Genomic DNA, 25,292 nt, shown 5'->3' with positions numbered 1-25,292 from the left:
ACGTGGTTTTCCTAGTGCATTGTAACATACTCAAAGCTGTGTACGGAGTTTGGATACTTGTTGTCTAAATTGATCTTTTGTGTATAATATGCAATGGGCGGTTTAGAACTCGCGCATGTGCATTTCAGAATTGCAGCAGCTCAGGGCCGAGCGCTGTTAAAACAGCGCAGGAGATTTGGGCGCAGCCGGCGCCACCATAGACCGTAACAGGAATTACAGCTATAGCAGTGCACAGGGAGTAAATTCAGCGCCATCAGAAGACGGAACTTAAGTTACTTTTAAAACACTGTAATTTGGCCTCCAGCAATAGCTGGAAGCTGAATTACATAATTCCCCACTATCCATGGCGGCCTGGAGGGGGAATAGTAATTAACGCCGCAGGAGCAGGGTTAGCCATTTATCAGCTGTATCCAGGGACGGATCTAGGGGGGGGGGGGGGGGGGGGGGGGGCAGACGGGTCTCTTGCCCCAAGCGCAGTTTGTTGAATTGTTAAAAAGGCGTCAAAATTTGGATGGGGAATGGCAGTTTAGGCGCCAAAACCTGACCTTTAGGCGCCAACACTGGATGGGGAAAGGCAATTTAGGCGCCAAAACCTGTCCTTTAGGCGCCAAAACCTGACCTTGCCCCAGGCGCAACATGGTCTAGATCCGTCCCTGGCTGTATCCTGCGCCCAAGTCTCCCGGCGGTGATTTCATAGGTACGCTTTAGGGGAACATCCAGGAGGCTGCAGGGAGAAGAGGACTGGGAAGGAGATTCCCCCATCCTCAGGTTAACGAGCTGCATGACTGGTCTACTGCTGGGAACACACAATGCAATTTCCCATCTGATACACAGGATAATTGGCTGTAGCTTACCTTCCCTGCAGGATCTTTACGCTAGCAGGTGCAGAAAGAGAGCAACCAAAATTGCCTCTGACCCCTCTCACCCAGCTCACTCCATCTTCCAGCACATGCCTTCAGGAGTAAGATTCCGGTCAATCGCTACCAAAACCTGCAGACACGGGAACAGCTTTTTTCCTCAAGCGCTAGCCATACTTAATGCTGAACCACGTTAGAGCTGCTAGGACTTGATAGTAATCAGCACAGAACTGTAAATGAACAATTCTCACATTGCTTACTGCCGCTATACTTGCATAAATGTCCTTGACTTGTAATATACACACTGTCTGTCCTTGTATTGTTTTTGTTTGCGTTTGTTAAGCAACTGCCAAGACAAATTCCTTGTAGGTGCAAACTTACTTGGCGAAATAAAATTGATTCTGATTCTGATCAGACGAATATCTCTGACATGTTCGATCTGTTTCCAGTTGGGAAAGGAATCAAGTTTTGCGAAGTTAGCATAAGAAAATCAATTCCTTTATCGATCAAGAGCAGTTTGGACATGTACACACGGTACAACTTCCCATCCGATCCACCCATCGATTGGATCGGAATTGCATTGTGTGTTCCCAGCAATAGCATTAAAGGGAACCTGATACAAAACAAACAGGCATTTATACTTATCTAGTGCTTCCTCCAGCCCCCTGTGAGCTCCCTTGCTGCCCTCCTGGGCCGCACTGTTGTCCCATGGAGAGCCCTGGTCAATTCTTCAGCCGACCCCAGTCGCGCTGCACTGCGCATGCATGGTCCCGGCCACTGGAGCGTGATCGGGACAACGCATGCGCAGAGCAGAGAAATTATGGACATCTGAAGAACTGACCGGAGCTCACTGCAGGACAACGGAGCAGCCCAGGAGGATGGGGAGGGAGCCAGTGGGGGCTGCAGGAAGCCCCAGGTAAGTATAAATGCTTATGTTTGTTTCATCTCAGGGGCACTTTAAGTAACCTAGCCCACCAGGGGCTTAACCTCCCTGGCGGTAAGCCCGAGCTGAGCTCGGGCTATGCCGCGCAGGGAGATATCTCAGCCCCTGGTGGGCCAATTTGCACCATGTAAAGTGCTGTGCGCGCAGCTAGCACTTTGCTAGCTGCGCGCACAGCTTGATCGCCGCCGCTCTGTGGCGATCGCCCGCACGCAGCGGCAGAAGAGGGCCCCCCCCCCCCCGCAAGAGCCCTGCGCTGCCCGGACCAATGAGTTCCGGGCAGCGCTATGGGCTGGATCGAGTGCGCCTGACGTCAGGACGTCGGCTGACATCCATAACGTATGCGAATTCGCACACAATCGCATGCGATTTCGCTCCTGCATGCGAATTCATCCGCGGAGAATCCGCAGCGATTTCCCACCGCACTAGTGGAAACGCACCCTCATTCAGTTTTTTTCCCTGATTCAGGGGTTCTTTAAATACAGAAAGTGCAGGTACTAAAGGGATGTGAACAAATTAAACACCCACCTATATTAAAAAGGAGGGGAGGCGGGGGCTGGTGCAGGGGTGTGAAGGTGGGGAGTTCCTTGCTGTTAGAAAGGAGGGGAGGTCAGGGCTGGCGGTTGGGAGGAGAGGTCAGGGCTGGGGGGTAGGAGGGAAGGTGAGGAAGGCTGGTAGGAGGGAAGGTCAGGGCTGGCAGATAGGAGGGGAAGTCTGGGCTGGCGGTTGGGAGGAGAGGTCAGGGCTGGGGGATAGGAGGGAAGGTGAGGAAGGCTGGTAGGAGGGAAGGCCAGGGCTTGTGGGTAGGAGTGGAGGTCAGGGCTGGCAGATAGGAGGGAAGGTCAGGGCTGGTGGATAGCAGGGGATGTCAGGGTAGGAAGGGAGGCCAGGGCTGGCGGGAGGAGAAATGCTCAGGGTTGGCAGATAGCTGGTGAGTAGAAGGGGAGGTCAGGGCTGGCGGGTAGAATAAATGGTCAGGGCTGGTGGATAGGAGGGGACATCAGGGCAGGCAGGTAGGAGGAGAGGTCAGGGCTAGTAGAGTGGAGGTCAGGGCTGACGGATAAGAGGAGAGGTCAGGGCTGGCGCATAGGAGGGGAGGTCAGGGCTGCTGAATAGGAGGAAATTTTAGGGTAGGAGGGGAGGTCGGGGCTGGTGGGGAAGAGGGGAGGTCAAAGCTGGCGGACAGGAGGGGAGGTCAGGGCTGGCGGATAGGAGGGGAGGTCAGGGCTGGCGGATAGGAGGGGAGGTCAGGGCTGTTGGATAGGAGGGAATTTTAGAGTAGGAGGGGAGGTCGGGGCTGGTAGGGAAGAGGGGAGGTCCGGGATGGCGGATAGGAGAGGAGGTCAGGGCTGGCAGATTGGAGGGGATGTCAAGGCAGGCGGGTAGGAGGAGTGGTCAGGGTAGGAGGGGAGGTCAGAGCTGGTGGGTAGAAGAAATGGTCAGGGCTGGTGGATAGGATGGGATGTCAGGGCAGGTGGGTAGGAGGAGTGGTCAGGGCAGGTGGGTAGGAGGAGTGATCAGGGTAGGAGAAACGGTCAGGGCTAGCAGAGCAGAGGTCAGGGCTGGTGGGGAAGAGGGAAGCTCAGGGCTAGTGACTATCCCTTCTTGAAAGAAGTTTGGCTTTACTGTCTGTCTGTGAAATCTCTGTACTTCCCCATTATCCATCAGATCATTTTTTATTGCTTTGCCTTTCTTCTCAGCTTTTCCGTTTCTTCCTGATGCTCTCTCCTTCCCTCTCCCTCCCCTCGCTGTCTCTCTGCACGTGCCTCACCCAGACACTTTCAGTGTAGACGGTCAGTATTGTACCTGTAAACATTGAAGTCCCCTCCCTTTTTTTTTGATTTGCAGGTGACAGTTGCCATAAAATATTCAGTAGCGTCTGTGTTGTTTGTTGCCGGGCAGGCCACAGACAGCAGATGTCTCACTGAAAGCAGCATAGAATGAGATTTCTGCCCCACTTCTCATCACACATTTGCCGAGACCTACCTCTATATTTACTTCCACTTTAGCAGTGGGCTTACGCCTTTAGGCATACCTCCCAACATTTTTAGATGAGAAAGAGGGACACTTGAGCCACGCCCCTGCCACACCCCTGAACACGCCCCGTCACACCCCTAGTCACGCACACCTCAAAGATTTCATATGAAAAATATGTTGTTTTATAATTCAAACCACACTAGTCCTTTCTATCCTGGTTCATTTTCCTTCACATTAACATTTTAAAATGAGTAATATATAACTTTAAAGGATGGGAATAAAGTTTAGAGTCAATCAAACACATTTTTTAGTAGAGAAATACATATATTTACATAGAAAGAGGGACAAAGTCCTGAAAGAGGGACAAATGAGGAGGAAAGAGGGACAGAAGGACAGGGCTCCCAAAGAGGGACTGTCCCTCCAAACGAGGGACAGTTGGGAGCTATGCCTTTAGGGTTGTTTTTGTATATATATATAGGGGGTAGGAGTGACAATGATCACAGGTTTTGGGCTGGATGTTTAGCTTCTCAGTTATGGTGATGAGTATATGACAAACTTGCTTTGTCAATTCTACAGAACCACCCAAAAAAAAAAACACAGTAGTCGAGCAAGTACAAACCAGTTTGAATGTAACCACAAATCATTGGGCCCTTCAACCTATACAACCCCTTCCCACTGACTGACTCCACCCATAACCAGTGTGGCCACCATGACCTTCCATTACCAGTGTACCACCATGATTTCTCCCACCCATAACCATGTGACCACCATGACCTCCCTCACCCATAACAAGTGTGGACACCATGACCTTCAATAATCATGTGATCACCATGATTTCTCCCACCCACAACAAGCGTAACCACCATGACCCATAATCGTGGATATTCTCAGTAATTTACTGAATCCTACTATATGTCACTACAGAGCCTCTTTAACTAATCAGTAGTGCACAGGTGTGGCTCTGGATCGGACCATGTGACGCACTGCAATAACTTCCTGTGAGGGATAAATGTGTACAAGACTTTAATCTACCCAAATATTTCTTATGCATCCCCTGCATACAGACATGTTCTCTCCTTCGGTGTTGCTAATAGTGGTGGTCAGTGAGATCATAATCATTGTGGCTTGCCAGCAAATGTAATGTACACCGTTTACCTCTCAGGACTGGGCCAAGCAAACAACAAATAAAATTTGATTTCTGGCGTCCATGCTTGTGACCATATTTTACAGGCACTTGTATTGACCTGAAGAAGCGGGCTGAGACCTGTGAAACGCGTTGTCCTTTTAATCATGCTGAATAAATTATTTAATCTTTTTACATTAACCCTGTGGTTTGGGTTCTTCCATCTTGAGTGGTAAAGACACCCTCCCTCCACCATATTTTTGTTTCATTACAATACAAATAAGTAGTATGTTTCTTCCAGAGTAAAATGAGCCATAAATTACTTTTCTCCTTGGTTGCTGTCACTTACAGTTAGTAGTAGATATCTGAGAGAACCGACAGGCTTTGGACTAGCTCATTTCTTCATGGGGGGTTCCTAGTGTTTTATTTATTTTTAAAAGCACTTAGTGAATGGCAGTTGCTCTGTCCAACTGCCAAAAAAGTTTGCAGTTGCAGGGCTGGCCAGCATCTGTGTACAAGGGCCCTTTTCCACTAGCTGCAATCTGCTTCAAAAAGCGGATGACAGCCGTTTTTCTGATTGCTAGAGCACCGTGATAACATGTAAATCGCGATGCTCATTTTCCACTTCCATGTTTCGTTCGTGTTTCATTTTTTGCTGAATAACAATCGCCCGACCGTCGAGATTCTCGTGGCGATCACAATATGTTCCCGACGGCTGTGAGCTAAATGCGGGTAATGGTATAAACAGTTGGTGTGATCACAAAGCGCAGGTGATTTGCGGTTGCAATCCTGCTTGCTAGTGGAAAAGGGCCCATAATCCCTTTCCCTGAGTGTCTTTATAAAAAATAAAGGCCATGCTGAGAATCCCCCATGAAGAGATGGACTAAACCAAAATCTGTCGGTTCTGTCAGATTTCTACTACCTACTGTAAGTGACAGCAACATAGGAGAAAAGTAATTTATGGCTCATTTTACTCTGGAAGAAACGTACTTCTTATCTGGAGTGGTTTACATTTATTTTAAATTTTAAAAAAATTTGTGCAAGAGTGGTGCTTTAAAAAACAAAACTGTTTTTTAAACCAGAGGGGTTTTGCGCAGCACTGTCAGGTTTTTTTGTTAGAGGTGGAGTTGCTCCTTAACTTAGTGTTTGCGTGTAACAGGAGAGGACCTCAGACATTCCTCTTTGGCCTCGTCAGGCGTTCTGATAACACTTCCTTTCATCGCTGCCAACTGGCTGCAGGCTGAAAGGTGACGCGGGGAACGCCAAGCCGTTGTCAACAAGGCGGCGCTCCTTTGTGCTCCGGCCGGTGCGCACACTTGTCTGTTTCGCTCTCGTTTCCACGATGAATTGGAGGATTAGGTCATGTCTGGCGAAAGGAGAAGCTGTACTGAATATGTATCGATGCAAATGCCCCGGTCACCATTTGTTTGCCATTTAAATGGTATTTTGCATAAGCAGCTGGTAGAATGAAAGATTGTTTGTGTTAGGATTGATCCAGAGGAGAGTTTCATGTCAGCAGCACAATGATGTCACCTGTAACCTGATTATTACCAGCCACTGAGCTCTGAAAAACACTTTTTTTTTAAAGGGAACCTGATGTGAGAGAGTATGGAGGCAGCCATATTTATTTCCTTTTTTAAACAATACCAGTTGCCTGGCATTCCTGCTAATCCTCCTCTAATATTCTTATACATGAGCAAGTAGCAGATCAGGTGCTCTGACTGAAGTCTGACTGCATTAGCCACAAGCAGAGCCAGGACAAGGTCCTCCAGCAGCCAAGGCTGATACACCAAAGTGCGCCCCTCCATCCCTCCCACCCCAGCCGTCACACACTGATTGCTATTAGACTAGAAGCCCTCCCCCCCCCCCCCCAACACAGTAATCTCTACTAGTTATCTGGCTTGCAGTCACTGCCTTGTAACCCCTTTTCTGATTTCTCTCTGCTTCAAACACAATAGGGGAATGATAGCTGAGTCAGTTGTGCGCCCCCTCCTACACTGCGCCCTGAGGCTGGAGCCTCTTTCGCCTCTGCCTCGGCCCTGGCCACATACTTCTGGTTTCTGGTGGATGATTCAGACACTACAAATGCCTGAAAGATCAGTGAGACAGCCAGGCAACTGGCTTTGTTCAAAATTAAAAAAAATATGGCATCCTCTGTATACCTGCCGCTTCAGATTCAGGAGTTGTTCTTTCAGTGGGCTGTAAGCTTATTCATTAGCTCCAGGGGCGTAACAATAGACCCTGAAAGGGATTCAGCTGCAGGGGAGCCCGGAAGACACAGGGTGGCCCGTCCTGAGAGACTGACAACTAAGGGCAAGGAGAGAAAAAACTTACTGCTCTCTGCACAATTGTTCTAATGATTGAATCTGCTCAGCCACTGATAACGAATCATACAAAGTTTTGTAGACAAAGATTTGTAGACAATCCATTTTTCACTTCTCTGCCCTATTCAATGTGCAGAGGAAGGGGGCCCCATTCAAGGTTTTGCAGGGGGGGCCCTGATTTGCTCATATTCTTATTTCCTGTGTCGCAGACCCACACAGAGGGAGACAATGATCTTTTCAGAAAGCTTTGTCTGTGCCCCGCCCCCCACCCTCTGAGTGACAGGATAAGGCTCAGCTACCTCTCTTCTCATTCCTTGACTGCTGCTCCTCTCTGCAGAGATCTCCTCTCCCTCAGAGGATCTCAGATGTTCAATCCCCAATTGGTGCCTGCCTATACATGACTTGATTTCTCTGTTCGATCAACCATTCGATTCAATCATTTTATCGGATCGGGGGAGAATCGATTATGCTCAATTCTGCTTGATGGATGGAAATTGTCCTGGGTCCCCTCCGGCACATGCTGCCCACTGCGCCTGCAGGAGCGGCTCTCAGAGTCGCGCTGACGTCATCTGGACTGTACAGCGCAGACGCAGAACTACCTGCGCTGTACAGTCCAGATGACGTCAGCGCGACCAGTGAACCGCACTCTGGCAAGGTTGGCTTCTCCACCGGAGGGGACCGGGAGCCACCCGAGCTGCGGCAACCGGCAAGGGCACAGGACGGATCCCAGGGCCTGGAAGAAGCCCCAGGTAAGTGGATTTTTTATTTTACATTTCCTTGGACCACTTCCTTTAAGTAGCTAAAGGTTCCCCCAACTGAAGGGTAAGCTCATCAGTGAAATGCCAAGATCAGCGTGAATAACCTCTTATTTACACTTTACTTGGGACTCTGCATAGGGCAGAAGGGAAGGAGGTACACAGGGAGCAGAGTGACCCGCCTTTCCATCCTCAGGCACCTATAGGCACTTGCCTACAGTGCCTTATGGTAAATCCAGTGCTGGTTCGTTCCCTGTGTGGTGAGGGTAAGGGGATATGAACATTAGGGCATAACTCCCAACTGTCCCTTTTTCAAAGGGACCTCTTTGGGAACCAAATCCTTCTCTCCCTCCTTTTTCTAATTTGGGAGGTATGATTGGGGCTCTTGTTCTCCCCTGAGAATAAAAGAAAGGAATACAGTTAGGAGTATAAATATTTGTGGTATTAGGGTAGCCAAACACACATAGATTACACTATCCAGCTCTTCCTGTTCATTAAGCCGCACCTACTCAGTAAAGAGACATTGGGCAAGACTCCCTAACGCTGCTACTGCCTGCTGAGTGTGCCCTAGTGGCTGCAGCTCTGTCACTTTAATTCTGCAGGAAAAAAACACAATATAAAAGTTCTTTTTTTTAACACCCAATGTGGCAAAACAATCAGTCATTTTCTGATCGGAAGCTATATGAAATATATTGAAAATTGATCAAATTGCAACGTTGCACTGCTCAATGTCATACAGCGCTATGGGCCACGATCTACCGCTGCGTCTCCCCCGCCCCCTATTTCCTGTCCTGCCCAATCAACTGTTTCGGTTGATTCCCCAAAAAATGGATCTACATTACTATCGATCAAGCATGCACTAAAGATTCTTGTCAGACTTGATCAGACACGGCAATGGATGTATGTGGCCAGCTATAGTCTATGTAGCCTCTGATTGTCCTGGCTGGTAGTCATTGGCAATGGATGTATGTGGCCAGCTATAGTCTGTGTAGCCTCTGATTGTCCTGGCTGGTAGTCATTGGCAATGGATGTATGTGGCCAGCTATAGTCTGTGTAGCCTCTGATTGTCCTGGCTGGTAGTCATTGGCAATGGATGTATGTGGCCAGCTATAGTCTATCTAGTCTCTGATTGTCCTGGCTGGTAGTCATTGGCAATGGATGTATGTGGCCAGCTATAGTCTATGTAGCCTCTGATTGTCCTGGCTGGTAGACGTTTAGCAGACAATTAAAGCATCCTGTTTATTGAGTAGGAAGTTGTGACTGTTTTGCCTGCGGCTGCTTCTGGCAGCATCTGCTGTGAATTCATTTCTCCTCAGTATATAACAGATTCACTACCCTGAGGCTGGTGATATACTGTGTATGTATAGGTGGCCACACATCAGATCACTCGATGCATGGCCAGATGGACCATTAGATATATACCTCTCTTAGTAAATGACACTTGGGGGCGCACCTGGCCACAGGTCCAGGTGATATTGAATGCTGTTATGGGCATGCACCCAATCAAGTGTTTGCAACCGAGATTCTGCCAGCTTTCCGCTCTGCCACTACCATCTGCCTCCACCCCTTGCCTCCACTGCTCTCCCCTCTGCCTCCACTGCTCTCTCCTCTGCCTCCACTGCTCTCACCTCTGCCTCCACTGCACTCCCCTCTGCCTCCACTGCACTCCCCTCTGCCTCCACTGCACTCCCCTCTGCCTCCACTGCTCTCCTCTGCCTCCGCTGCTCTCCCCTCTAACTCTACCACTCCCCTCTGCCTCCACCGCTCCACCACTCCCCTCTGCCTCCCCCACTCTCCCCTGCTTTTGCCACTCCCCTCTGCCTCTACCGCTTTCTTCTGCCTCCACCACTCCCCTCTACCTCCACTGCTCCTCCCTGCCTCCAATGCGCCTCCCTGCCCTCACTGCTCCTCCATGCCTCCACCGCTCTCCTATGCCTCCACCGTTCTCCATTGCCTCTGCCACTCCTCTGCCTCCGCGGCTCCCCCTGCCTCCAGCAGGCTCCACCACTGTGCCTCCACAGCTCTACTATGCCTCCACCAGTCTACCCTGCCTCTGCCTCTCTCCTCTGCATCCACCACTCTCCCCTGCCTCCACCACTTTCCCCTGCATCCACCACTCCCCTCTGCCTCCTGCCTCCACCAATTTCCCTCTGCCTCCACCGCTCCCCCCTCTGCCTCCACCGCTCCCCCCTCTGCCTCCACCGATTCCTCTCTCCCTCCACCACTCCCTACTCTGCCTCCACCGCTCCCCCCTCTGCAGCCACCACTCCCCCTCTTCCACCACCGATTCCCCTCTGCCTCCACTGATTCCCCTCTACCTCCACCGCTCCCCCTCTGCCTCCACCGCTCCCCCCTCTGCCGCCACCGATTCCCTATAGCTCCCAAATGTCCCTTTTTTGGAGGGACAGTCCTTCTTTGGGAGCCCTGTCCCTCTTTCCTCCTCATTTGTCCCTCTTTCAGGACTTTCTATGTAAATATATGTATTTCTCTACTAAAACTTTGTTTGATTGACTCTAAAATTTATTCCCATCCTTTCAATTGATATATTACTTATTTTAAAATGTTAATATGAAGGAAAATTAACCAGGATAGAGAGGACCAGTGTTGTTTGAATTATAAAACAACATATTTTTCTTATGAAATCTTTATGGTATGCGTGACTAGAGGAGCGTCAGGGGCGTGATTAGGGGTGTGGCTTAAGTGTCCCTCTTTCTCATCTCAAAAAGTTGGAAGGTATGCGGTTCCCCTCTGCCTCCACCGCTCTCCCCTCTGCCGCCACCGATTCTCCTCTGCCTCCTCTGCTCCCCCCTCTGCCACCACCGCTCCCCCTCTGCCTCCACCGCTCCCCCTCTGCCTCCACCGCTACCCCTGTGCCTCCTCCGCTCCCCCTCTGCCTCCACCGCTCCCCCCTCTGCCGCCACCGATTCTCCTCTGCCTCCTCCGCTCCCCCTCTGCCACCACCGCACCCCCTCTGCCGCCACCGCTCCCCCTCTGCCGCCACCGCTCCCCCCTCTGCCTCCACCGCTCCCCCCTCTGCCTCCACCAATTCCCCTCTGCCTCCACCAATTCCCCCTCTGCCTCCACCATTCCCCCCTCTGCCGCCACCACTCCCCCTCTGCCGCCACCGCTCCCCCCTCTGCCGCCACCGCTCCCCCCTCTGCCGCCACCGCTCCCCCTCTGCCTCCACCGCTCCCCCTCTGCCTCCACCGCTCCCCCTCTGCCTCCACCGCTCCCCCTCTGCCTCCACTGCTCCCCCTCTGCCTCCACCGCTCCCCCTCTGCCTCCACCGCTCCCCCTCTGCCTCCACTGCTCCCCCCTCTGCCTCCACCAATTCCCCTCTGCCTCCACCGATTCCCCCTCTGCCTCCACCGCTCCCCCTCTGCCGCCACCGCTCCCCCCTCTGCCGCCACCGCTCCCCCTCTGCCTCCACCGATTCCCCCTCTGCCTCCACCGCTCCCCCCTCTGCCTCCACCAATTCCCCTCTGCCTCCACCGATTCCCCCCTGACTCCAATACTCTCCCCTTTGCCTGCACCAATTCCCCTCTGCCTCCACCGATTCCCCCCGACTCCACTACTCTCCCCTGCCTCAGTTTCCCGTCCTGCCTCCGCTGTGCCTCCATGCTTCCACTGCTACCCCTGCTTTACTGCCACTACCCCATGTCTCCGCCACTTCTCCTGCAAAAGCAGAATTGACCGGCTAACTAGGATTTATGGCCACTTCTTGATATACAAAAGGCCAAAAAAGAAAAGCCCTGGGATAGGTTATATTTATTAGGGTTCCTAAAACCATAAATGTACAACCATTTAAAATGCTTCCCACCCCTGTTAGTAGCAACATATTAGATAAATAACAGTGGCGTAACTAAGGAGTTGTGGGCCCCGATGCAAGTTTTACAATGGGGCCCCCCCAGCACTCTATACATAACAATTGTTATGGCATACCAAAACCTGCCAATGGCAACTACAGTGTCAGAGGTGCAAGAAGGGGATGGGGAATAGTTTGTTAATAATTACCACTATTCAAAGTACCTATAGAAGTGATTATTATGAGCACAGGACCAATAGAGAGCTAATACTGTAGTTGAGGGAGAGTCCTTCGGGGCCCCTCTGGCCCAAGGGCCCCGATGCTGTGGCTACCTCTGCAACCCCTATTGCTACGCCCCTGATAAATAACAATAGAATGAATAATAATTAGAAGCAATCAAGGAGCTCAGTGAAAGGGAAAGAAAGTATAAATAATCCACATTATAAAATGAGAGAATATATACGCCTATAAGAGCAATACCCAAAGAAGGTGCAACAACAAATACATGTTATATACGGTAAACACAGGATAAATGAGTGAGTCACACAGTGACCAACAATAACACTCCACCCAAAAGTAAAAGCAAACACATTCATAATAATAATGAGCACAAAGGATCAGATCAGCGATGTCATCAGTACCGGGGGTGAAAGTGCAATATAATAAATATCAAAACACAAAGCTCTCATTTTACATTTTTACGAATGTAGTTCTGTTTTGAATATTTGGTCACAGGATCTGAAGCAACTCAGCTGAAAGGGATAACAGCAGGCTCACCTGCTGATGACTGAAATTCACAATAATAATGTTAATATAAGGGGGCAGGGCCCTGAGCTCTGTACAGGGCCGGTTTAAGCAACAATGGGGCCCCAGGGCAGAATAAACCTAGGGGGCCCCCCCAACATATACCCCCGGAACAAAAATCGGCATTAGGGGACCTTTTTTTGCAGCTGGTATAGTCAGGGTGTGAAGTCCCAATCGGTCGGAACTCCACATTCTGGCTATCCCAGCCTGCATGGAGGACAAGGAGTTAAAAAGTTTCAGGAGGGGGGACCCCACATAATTAAAAAAAAAAAAAAATCCCACACTCTAAACATAAAAAAAAAAAATTGGGAAAATAGGAAAAAATGCCAGGGATCTTCATACAGCCATATTGCGGCTGTATAGCGATCCCTGGCCAAAGCGCTGCGGCTGCGTATGGACCCCCTGGAAACCCCGTCAGGAAATTTATTCGCTTTTGTTTGATGCATGTAAAATTACACTACCGTTAGGTTTGCTACTAAAAGTGACATTTACCGCATTTAAAAGTATACTTTTTTCCTTCGAAACTTTAAAATCGATTTTCTCAAAAACTATAAGGTCTTTTTGAAAAATTGTTTTTTCCTCTTATTCCTAATGATCTCCTTAACATATCCTGCAAATTTAGGGTTTCTAGCATTTAAAGGTGGATTTGCTATTAACCATTAAAGTCGGCAGGTTTTAAATGTGTATTTTTTTTCCTTTGAAACTTTAAAATCGATTTTCTCAAAAACTATAAGGCCGATTTGAAATTTTTTTTTTCCTCTTGTAGCCACTGGGGGCCCCTACAAGCTCTGGGGCCCTGGGGCAGCTGCCTCCTTTGCCTCTATGGTAGCGCCGGCCCTGGCTCTGTATATCCTTACAGAAGGAAACGGATGGTTATTGGGTGAATATGGATTTAGCATGGCGACTTTAAAGAGAACCTGAACTGAAAATAAAAAGTCAAAATAACCATACACAGGTCATACTTACCTCCTGTGTGGTCTACTCCTCAATCTCTTTCTCCTCTACTGCGACCCATTTGTCCACTGTGATCAATGGAATTCTCCGTCCTCCATTTTAAAAATGGCCATTACCCCATAACAGCTTCCTGGTCAGCACACTGTTAAACTGTAACATCCCCCACTGGAGCCATAAGGAAACATGGACATTGCCTTGCACATTGAGTTGTAACTGACAGCTGCTGATATATACGTAAATGACAGCAACTGGTATATTTCAGTTCTGACAAAATATTGTCAGAACTGGAAGGGATCACTGTAAGAAGAAAATGGTGAGCTTCTGAGAGGAACTGATAGTGAGGTAAGTATGTAATATTCATTTGCAGCTACGTCATGTGTTTATTTTAAATAATTTTCCTCGCTTCAGGTTCCCTGTCTATACCCTTCTGCCGTTCTTGCATTTCACCACGTCATACGCGCTTCCAAATGCGCACGAAAGCGCGTGTGATGTGACCGAGGCCTAATACAAAATAGTACAAGGTTATACCCACAGACATGATCATGCGAATTTACAGAGACCCAGCAATTCAAGTCTGAGTGACTTCCTGGGAACAGTGTCATTGGTGGGGTTTGCAGGATCAGGAAGGACAAACTAGTAATCCTGTGAGAACCTGCTTTTAGAGCGGAGGTTCCCTTTAAGGCTCTGAGCGGAGGGGATTAGTGCGAGGCTGAGTGTTTGGATTATGGGTTCAGTAAAAAGTGGACTCCGTCAGCTGACACCTAACGTTCCCTCCTAACATTAACCCTTTCCTGACACCTAACCTCTCCCCTTTAAAAAGGACAACTGAAGCGAGAGGGATATGGAGGCTGCCATATTTATTTCCTTTTAAGCAATTATTATTATTATTATTTAGTATTTATATAGCGCCGACATATTACGCAGCGCTGTACAGTGTATATATATATCTTGTCACTAACTGTCCCTCAAAGGAGCTCACAATCTAATCCCTACCATTGCCTTATGTCTATATTATGTAGTGTAAGTACTGTAGTCTAGGGCCAATTTTTTTAGGGGGAGCCAATTAACGTATCCGTATGTTTTTGGAATGTGGAAAGAAACCGGAGTGCCCGGAGGAAACCCACGCAGACACGGAGAGAACATACAAACTCTTTGCAGATAGTGCCCTGGCTGGGATTCGAACCAGGGACCCAGCGCTGCAAGGCGAGAGAGCTAACCTCTACGCCACCGTGCTGCCCCCAGTTGCCTGGCTGTGCTGCCGATCCTCTGACCCTGAACAAGCATGCAGCAGATCAGGTGTTTCTGACATTATTGTCAGATCTGACAAGATTAGCTGCATGCTTGTTCCTGGTGTTATTCAGACACTACTGCAGCCAAATAGGTCAGCCAGACAACTGGTATTATTTAACAGGAAATAAATATGGGAGCCTCCATATTCTTCTCACTTCAGTTTCACTTTAAAGGATACCCGAGGTGACATGTGACCTGATGAGATAGACAGGGGTATGTACAGTGCCCAGCACACAAATAACTATGCTGTGTTCCCTTTTTTTTTTTTCTCTGCCTGAAAAAGTTAAACATGAGGTATGCAAGTGACGGTTTCTGTCCGGGGCGGGACTGGGTCAGACTATAGCGTAACCCTCACTGATAAGTAATTGCAGCCATAAAACACTTTCCTGTTAGTAAATGGCTTCTGAGAGCAGGAAAGTGATAAAAAGGATCAATAATTCATAGATTTGAGCTCTGACATACTTCAATTAAGGTGTCATTGAGCAGAGACAATGAAACAGTAAAAACTAGATTTAAATATCAAATAAAACTGAGGGATATTTAAAAAAGTCATTTTTAGGAGACTGAGGATAGATACAATTGTTTTTCTCATCAGTTTATTTTCTCCTCGGATGTCCTTTAAGGCACCCCTTTAAAGAGAACCTGTACTGAGTAAAAATATTTTAAATAAACACATGAGGTAACACATGAGGTAACTTCAAATGAACATTACAGAGTTACCTTGCCATCAGTTCCTCTCAGAAGCTCACCATTTTCTTCTGACAATAATCCCTTCCAGTTCTGACAATATTTTGTCAGATCTGAAATATATCAGTTGCTGTAGGTAAAATATCAGTTGCTGTCAGTTATAGCTGAGAGGAAAACTGATGTACCAGGTAATGTCCATGTTTTCTTATGGCTCAAGTGGGCGATGTTACAGTTTAACTGTGTGCTGACCAGAAAGCTGTTATGGGTAATGGCCATTTTCAAAATGGAGGACGGAAAATTCCCTTGATCACAGTGAATAAACAGGATGCGGGACAGGAGAAAGACACTGAGGACTAGACTACATGGAAGGTAAGTATGACTTGTGTATACTTATTTTGACTTTTCATTTTCAGTTCAGGTTTTCTTTAAGGCTCTGAGCGGAGGAGATTAGTGCAAGGCTGAGTGTTTGGATCAGGGGTTCAGTAAAATGTGAACTCTGTCAGCTGACATGATGCAGGGCGAGTGATCCGGGGACAGCCAGACACACAATGGCCGCTACTGTTTTACCCTGTGGGAAGAAAGCGATTAAAACGACAGGTGTTTAGCGCTGTGTGCTGCAGTCATTGTGCCGCTGATGTGTCTGGTGTCTGGGGACAAACCATAGGCAGACAGCCCCGCCCACCTCTCACCGCATAATATCATTATTATTAATACACTTTATTTATAAACCGCTAACATACTACACTGCGCTGTACAACAGATCGGGGAGACATTACAGCGTCAAGCAACACGGCTAATCCTATACAATAAAATGCAAGTGTCCCTGCGTCATCAACTGAATGGTTGTGTGTCCCTGGCTTTTTTGTACTGAGCATGTGGGCAGCCAGGGCAGTTAGGACACAGGGCCGGATCTGACAGTTTGCTGTGTGTGGTTCACAGAGGTTCTCATTGCATTGTGGGAAATAACAGCTTTTTCCAACTGCCAAGCAAGCAGCTCTCTGTGTGCATATACATCAGACAGTGGTGGGGAACGAGCAAGTGGGACACGTATGTGCGCGCATTGCGGGGGTAGCGGCTGTGACCTAGCGCGGGCGGCCTTTTTACTAGTTTACTAATAAAGTGCCCCACAGATCATGACTCTGATGTAGGTGAGATCCTTGCACAAACCTTGTTCACATTATAAATCGTCAATTTTACCTACGCTTTGCGTTTAGAAAAGCGCTTTTGTAAGCGCTTTTGTTGAGCGCTTTGTTTTTCATTTTCGTTTTTTCACTTCCTGACATTAGTCAGGAAGTGAACTCTTTGACCCAGAAATGAATACATACAATGGGTTTGAATCACAAAAGCCGTGCTAACTCATAGCACGGCTGCGCTATGCTTCGCGCATAAAACGTTACTATAACAAACATTTGCACGCATTCACGCGGCACAACACATGCAAAAGTACGCATTGCGACATGTGAATGTGCGCAAATGTTTGTTATAGCGCGCGTAAAGTTTTATGCGAAGCGTAGCGCTTTGTGCATCAACCCCATTGTATTTATTCATAAAAGCGCTCTGGAAATCGCTATACAAATGGCTTTTTCAAGTGATTTGCGATTTCCCTATACCTTCCTCTGAGCCAAAGCGCTCAGAAAATGGTACATGTAGCGCCTTTGCGATTTCAAAGAAATTGAAACGCTCAAATGTGAACACTCTGTGAACATGACAGAGGCGCTAAGCTTTGCACCAGACTTATTTGAGTTTTATGCTCCATTTCTATTGCCTGATGAAGTGGGAGATTCTCGCAAAACGCGTTGCACTTGCACTTTCTGGAGTATATTATTATTATTATTATTATTTATTTATAAAGCGCCAACATATTCCGTGGCGCTGTACAATGTAAGAAAACAAACAAGGGATACATAATGATACAGACAATGATATACATCAAATATGAACACTGATACAAGATACAGCACTGCTGATTACAATTTGATTTAACATGATGACTAAAATGTATAAATGTCTAACAGTGTGCAAGCAATTCAATAAATAACAGTCCATGACACAAAAGGATGAGAGCCCTGCCCTTGCGAGCTTACAATCTAAAGGAATGGGGTGGAAACAAGAGGTGTATATAAAGGAATGGGGTGGAAACAATGTATATAAATACATTTTTGTTGTTTTGAATATACACAACACTCGTGTGCGTCTGCTTGGGGGGGTAAATCCACCTCTACCTCTTCTCATTTTAAACATTTTAGAATATTTTATCCTTTTGGCGCCTCTGTCTGCAGTCTGCTTATACAGTTCCTGTGTCCACCCTTGGTGGAGGGGTGTTGCCCCTTGTTTCCTATCTACAGAGAGCGACTTCTTAATCCTGAGTAGGGACAGGTCTAATCTCCTCACCTGCTGATATAGTGGTTACCTGGACGGTAACCCATGTTTGTGAGTATAAATAGATACTTATAGCCACATACCAGTACATACTACACTATATTGGGCTCTCGGTGTCTCTATATGGCAGTAATCTCACTGCAGCAATCGCCGGCATGGTGCATGCAGCGCTTTTTGTTTTGGTGATTTTAGAACGATAATGATTGAAATGTTAAAAAAAAACACAAATAGCGATTGTTCAAAAATTGCAGAGTAAAAACTTTGCAAGAAAACCACAAACAAATCCCTGTAGCAAAACATCGCTAGCGTTTTGCAATCCCCAGTGAGAATGGGCCCTTAAGTTGAATACTCACCTGACGACCAGGAAAATGGATCTCAGCAACGCGAGCGTTCCCCGATCCGTCTTTTCGGCGGCGGGTACATGCGAGGTCACGTAATGGGCACAAACAGGAAGTCAAGCGATCACAGTACTTTGCGGTACTTTTGCACAGAGTCTTCGGGGATCTTGAAGATCTTATCCGCCGTGATAGTCGATATCGCCGTGTGTCGCCAAACGTTGTTTGTGTAATCGCGTGCCTGTACCTACATCGTGAGATCGGATCGTGAGAACGATCGCTCAAAAAAATTCACTGGTCGTCTGAGAAATCGTTGGAAAAATTGCATAGTGGGTACGAGCCTTTCAGGATATTACTTTCCCAAAACGACTGTTAAGAGTAGGATCCCTTTCTACTTAAAGAAAACCTGAGACAAATGGGAGGAAAAGATTTATTTATTACTTATGGTACCTTCCTGGAGATATAGAGCTGCAGATGAGAGAGCTAAAGCACTTGGTTGTCATTTGTTGTTTTGTTGACAACCATTTCACAACAGCCTAACTTCTGGCAACAAATCAGCCTGTGACTGCACATGTATATATACATCCAGAAATCAGATATATTTTTAATCGCCAAGCACGACTGGGCTGTGCCCAGAATTGGGTTTGGCAAATACAATTTGCTCAGAGTAGGGAATAGAAAGTATAGATAACAAAATAAGCAAAAACAGGAGTGCAAATTAATAATTGTAAACAGGAGTGCAACTTAAATTTAAGTAAACGGTACAATTTACATAGTGCAGCTTGGGGGAGGGGAAGAAAAGTGAAGGGGGTGGGTGCTGGAGGTGGAAAGGCCTGAAGGGAGTTAAGGGAGTTCAGGAGGTTGACAGCAGAGGGGGAAAAAGGAGTTTTTATACCTGAAGTTATGTCTACACATACACACACTAACACACTGTATACACATATACACATATACGCATATACCGTACACACACTTACACACTGTATACACACATATGCATATATATGCACACACACACACACACACACTGCATACACACATACATATACACACATACATACACACTTTGTTTTGCTGCATTCCAGGAGGGGAAAGAGGAAGTTCTGCTATCAGCAGGATGTCACAAATAGAGAAGGGAGATTTCCCCAGTGGGGATTAAGCAATACAACCCACAAAGAGACACCTGTCCAAAACCCCCTCCTTCTATGCAGAAACTAACAATAGCTATGCAAAATAATAATAACTGGAAAAAATGTCTATAAACTAGCTATTTGTTCCATAAAATTCAGGTTTTACTGGTTAGCCTCACTCCCTTCTGAAAAAGTGCCATGGCAATTGTCTGCCTTTGCAACAACTGCTAAAAGTTTGTGTCATCTGTGGGTGGAGCCTCATAGTGTGGCCTGAGGGGTAACTGCTTCTACCTGTGCCACTGAGCCAGCCTATCACAGAGGTACTCTGCTTCTACCTGCGCCACTGAGCCAGCCTATCACAGATGTACTCTGCTTCTACCTGCGCCACTGAGCCAGCCTATCACAGAGAGGTGCTCTGCTTCTACCTGTGCCACTGAGCCAGCCTATCGCAGAGGTACTCTGCTTCTACCTGTGCCACTGAGCCAGCCTATCACAGAGGTACTCTGCTTCTACTCGCGCCACTGAGCCAGCCTATCACAGAGAGGTGCTCTGCTTCTACCTGTGCCACTGAGCCAGCCTATCACAGAGAGGAACTCTGCTCCCACCTGTGCCACTGAGCCAGCCTATCACAATGAAGTATTCTGCTTCTACCTGTGCCACTGAGCCAGCCTATCACAGAGAAGTACTCTGCTTCTACCTGTGCCACTGAGCCAGCCTATCACAGAGAGGTACTCTGCTTCTACCTGTGCCACTGAGCCAGCCTATCACAGAGAGGTACTCTGCTCCTACCTGTGCCACTGAGCCAGCCTATCACAGAGAGGTACTCTGCTTCTACCTGCGCCACTGAGCCAGCCTATCACAGAGAGGTACTCTGCTTCTACCTGCGCCACTGAGCCAGCCTATCACAGAGAGGTACTCTGCTTCTACCTGTGCCACTGAGCCAGCCTATCACAGAGAGGTACTCTGCTTCTACCTGTGCCACTGAGCCAGCCTATCACAGAGAGGTACTCTGCTTCTACCTGCGCCACTGAGCCAGCCTATCACAGAGAGGTACTCTGCTTCTACCTGTGCCACTGAGCCAGCCTATCACAGAGAGGTACTCTGCTTCTACCTGTGCCACTGAGCCAGCCTATCACAGAGAGGTACTCTGCTTCTACCTGTGCCACTGAGCCAGCCTATCACAGAGAGGTACTCTGCTTCTACCTGTGCCACTGAGCCAGCCTATCACAGAGAAGTACTCTGCTTCTACCTGTGCCACTGAGCCAGCCAATCACAGAGAGGTACTCTGCTTCCACCTGTGCCACTGAGCCAACCTATCACAGACAGGCACTCAGCTTCCACCTGTGCCACTGAGCCAGCCTATCACAGAGGTCCTCTGCTTCTACCTGTGCGACTGAGCCAACCTATCACAGAGAGGTACTCTGCTCCTACCTGTGCCACTGAGCCAGCCTATCACAGAGAGGTACTCTGCTTCTACCTGTGCCACTGAGCCAGCCTATCACAGAGAGGTACTCTGCTTCTACCTGTGCCACTGAGCCAGCCTATCACAGAGAGGTACTCTGCTTCTACCTGTGCCACTGAGCCAGCCTATCACAGAGAAGTACTCTGCTTCTACCTGTGCCACTGAGCCAGCCAATCACAGAGAGGTACTCTGCTTCTACCTGTGCCACTGAGCCAGCCAATCACAGAGAGGTACTCTGCTTCTACCTGTGCCACTGAGCCAGCCTATCACAGAGAGGTACTCTGCTTCTACCTGCGCCACTGAGCCAGCCTATCACAGAGAGGTACTCTGCTTCTACCTGTGCCACTGAGCCAGCCTATCACAGAGAGGTACTCTGCTTCTACCTGTGCCACTGAGCCAGCCTATCACAGAGAGGTACTCTGCTTCTACCTGTGCCACTGAGCCAGCCTATCACAGAGAGGTACTCTGCTTCTACCTGTGCCACTGAGCCAGCCTATCACAGAGAAGTACTCTGCTTCTACCTGTGCCACTGAGCCAGCCAATCACAGAGAGGTACTCTGCTTCCACCTGTGCCACTGAGCCAACCTATCACAGACAGGCACTCAGCTTCCACCTGTGCCACTGAGCCAGCCTATCACAGAGGTCCTCTGCTTCTACCTGTGCGACTGAGCCAACCTATCACAGAGAGGTACTCTGCTCCTACCTGTGCCACTGAGCCAGCCTATCACAGAGAGGTACTCTGCTCCTACCTGTGCCACTGAGCCAGCCTATCACAGAGAGGTACTCTGCTTCTACCTGTGCCACTGAGCCAGCCTATCACAGAGAAGTACTCTGCTTCTACCTGTGCCACTGAGCCAGCCAATCACAGAGAGGTACTCTGCTTCCACCTGTGCCACTGAGCCAACCTATCACAGACAGGCACTCAGCTTCCACCTGTGCCACTGAGCCAGCCTATCACAGAGGTCCTCTGCTTCTACCTGTGCGACTGAGCCAGCCTATCACAGAGAGGTACTCTGCTCCTACCTGTGCCACTGAGCCAGCCTATCACAGAGAGGTACTCCGCGTCTACCTGTGCCACTGAGCCAGCCTATCACAGAGAGGTACTCTGCTTCTACCTGTGCCACTAAGCCAGCCTATCACAGAGAAGTACTCTGCTTCTACCTGTGCCACTGAGCCAGCCTATCACAGAGAGGTACTCTGCTCCTACCTGTGCCACTGAGCCAGCCTATCACAATGAGGTATTCTGCTTCTAGGGAGGGAGCACAATATTTAATGTAGGAATGGAAGGGGGATCACAATGAAGTATTCTGCTTCTACCTGTGCCACTGAGCCAGCCTATCACAGAGAAGTACTCTGCTTCTACCTGTGCCACTGAGCCAGCCTATCACAGAGAGGTACTCTGCTTCTACCTGTGCCACTGAGCCAGCCTATCACAGAGAGGTACTCTGCTTCTACCTGTGCCACTGAGCCAGCCTATCACAGAGAGGTACTCCGCGTCTACCTGTGCCACTGAGCCAGCCTATCACAGAGAGGTACTCTGCTTCTACCTGTGCCACTGAGCCAGCCTATCACAGAGAAGTACTCTGCTTCTACCTGTGCCACTGAGCCAGCCAATCACAGAGAGGTACTCTGCTTCCACCTGTGCCACTGAGCCAACCTATCACAGACAGGCACTCAGCTTCCACCTGTGCCACTGAGCCAGCCTATCACAGAGGTCCTCTGCTTCTACCTGTGCGACTGAGCCAACCTATCACAGAGAGGTACTCTGCTCCTACCTGTGCCACTGAGCCAGCCTATCACAGAGAGGTACTCTGCTCCTACCTGTGCCACTGAGCCAGCCTATCACAGAGAGGTACTCTGCTTCTACCTGTGCCACTGAGCCAGCCTATCACAGAGAAGTACTCTGCTTCTACCTGTGCCACTGAGCCAGCCAATCACAGAGAGGTACTCTGCTTCCACCTGTGCCACTGAGCCAACCTATCACAGACAGGCACTCAGCTTCCACCTGTGCCACTGAGCCAACCTATCACAGACAGGCACTCAGCTTCCACCTGTGCCACTGAGCCAGCCTATCACAGAGGTCCTCTGCTTCTACCTGTGCGACTGAGCCAACCTATCACAGAGAGGTACTCTGCCCCTACCTGTGCGACTGAGCCAGCCTATCACAGAGAGGTACTCTGCTCCTACCTGTGCCACTGAGCCAGCCTATCACAGAGAGGTACTCTGCTCCTACCTGTGCCACTGAGCCAGCCTATCACAATGAGGTATTCTGCTTCTAGGGAGGGAGCACAATATTTAATGTAGGAATGGAAGGGGGATGGGAGGCGGTCCAAATTCTGCATCGGTGCTGCTAGGTCTGCAGGTAGGCCACTGAAGAGAGCAGTACCGCAGTGCCAGTCACGGTATGTGGCATTCCAGAGCTGACACGGCAATTCCCTGCTGTTCAATTCAACAGCCCGCCGTTGCTGCATTGGCTAAAAAAAGAAATGGGGTAACAATTATAGTTAGTGTCATTCTGGCTCTTTTTCCCTTTAGAATGTACAGCAGATTTACACTTTAAGCTCTTTTACTGTATTCATTGTGTTTATTGTGTTGTTTGTGTCGTTACAGAAATGTCACAGCGCACCTCAGGAAATGTCACGTCTTACTGTTATGTCGGCCTCCACAGAAGCCCTGGCAGGAGGCAGCGGCCCCACCTCGGCCTCGAAACCCCCAACTCCACCGGCCTCACCTACAGGTACCGTCTCCTTCTATGTGTGTGTTGTGTGTCACACAACCATTTCTTTAGTACTGTGCACTGGCATAGGGCTTTGAGGGATCAGTGGCGTAGCTAAGGAGCTATGGTCCCTGGTGCAAGTTTTATATTGGGGCCCCCAAGCACTCTATACATAACAAATGATACGGTGCACCAAAACCTGCCAATGGCAACTACAGTGTCAGAGGTGCAAGAAGGGGATGGGAACAGTTTGTTAATGATTACTACTATACAGAGCATCTATAGAAGTGATCATTACCAGAACAGGACCAATAAATAGCTAATACTTCCATTGAAATTAAAATAAAATACACATTTTTTTTTTTTTTTAAAAGACAATAAAATTAATAAAAAAAAAAAAAAAACTCGCAGCAGCAATCAGAGGCCACCAATAGAAAGTTCTGTTGGTGGCAACAAAAGGAGGCAAAATCATTTGTGTGCTAATTTGTATGACCGTGCAACAAGCTGTTAAAGCTACAATGGCCTGAATTGTAATAAATAGCCTGGTCACTAGGGGGGGGGGGGGGGGGGAATCAGACTGTGGTCCTCAAGAGGTTAAACCCGCCGTTTCGGTACACTTTAAAGGGACCCTGAGCTGTATTTAAAATCTGAATTTGGACTTACCTGGGGCTTCCTCCAGCCCCCCATAGCCCCCTGTAGCCCACTAGGTCCCCCAGCATCTTCGTGGCCCCACTGGTGGTCCCGCTGTCTGGTCCGGTAATCCGACGACTTCCAAGCAAGTCACCGGCGCCTGCCGTGTCATCACGCCGGGTGCCGTTAGCCTCCCGCGCATGCGCAGTTTTCTAAACACTGTACCGTGCATGCCCAGAAGGCTGACGGCGTGATGACGCTTCAGGAGCATGCACGGGCGACTTGCTTGGAAGTCGCCCGATTACTGGACCAGACAGCGGGACTATGGAAGAGGCCAGGAAGATGCCGGGGGACCTCGTGGGCTATTGGGGGCTGGAGGAAGCCATAGGTAAGTCCAAATTCCGATTTTAAGTACAGCTCAGGGTCCCTTTTATATATATTCTGTTTACTCATTTTATATAGGGCACTCGGGATGCCATGAGCCCCTTGTCCATGGAGTGAACAAAGGCTTTTGGGAGAAACACCCTCCTCTCCCTTACATCATGGACCATGAGGGCTGGTATAGCTCAGGGTGCGGGGAACCATGCGGTCTGGGTACTGAATTCTAGCTATACCAGCCTGCATGGGTGACAAGGGGTTAAAGAGGCTTTGGAGCCTGAACTCCAAAACTTATGAGCGGGGTTCACAGGAATCTGTTATTTCCTGGCTCTGAGTCGTCAGTTATACCTGGCACACACATCCAATTCTGATTGGCCAATCACTAGCCAATTTTACCACTTCCATGTAGTATGAGAGCTTACCTACACAATCTGTTCATAGTATTGCAGCTAGGGAGAAGTTTGGTTGGAGTAAAAAAAAAAATGTATTTGCGTCACTCTAAACAAGAAGGCTGTGTCTTAAAGGGGCACTATGGTGAAAAGTATGTTGTTCCATTATCCTCGCATCAGTTATATAATATGGACAGCATAACTTTCACCATAGGGCTTGTGTACACAAAAAAAACAACCTTCTAACACCCCTCTACTCCTCTACACAGCTGAGCTGCGTCCTTAGATCAGATCTACTGATAGGAAAGCGTAAGTTTCACCATAGTGTCCCTTTAGTGGACAACTGAAGTGAGAGTA

At 48.5% G+C, this 25,292-nt stretch overlaps 1 protein-coding gene across 1 annotated transcript in view; it reads left to right on the top strand.

Moving 5' to 3' along the window:
* The window catches only part of LOC137564377 (uncharacterized), a 62,261-nt gene that overhangs the window by 15,249 nt on the left and 21,720 nt on the right, over positions 1–25,292 (top strand). Inside the window, exon 4 of the mRNA XM_068278167.1 lies at positions 23,433–23,559. Coding sequence (XP_068134268.1) covers positions 23,433–23,559 — 127 coding nt within the window. The remainder of the gene's footprint in view (positions 1–23,432; positions 23,560–25,292) is intronic.

This window comes from Hyperolius riggenbachi, chromosome 3 (assembly GCF_040937935.1).
Source record: "Hyperolius riggenbachi isolate aHypRig1 chromosome 3, aHypRig1.pri, whole genome shotgun sequence".
NCBI classification, from domain to species: Eukaryota; Metazoa; Chordata; class Amphibia; order Anura; family Hyperoliidae; genus Hyperolius; species Hyperolius riggenbachi.
This window is presented reverse-complemented; position numbering and strand designations above follow the sequence as displayed.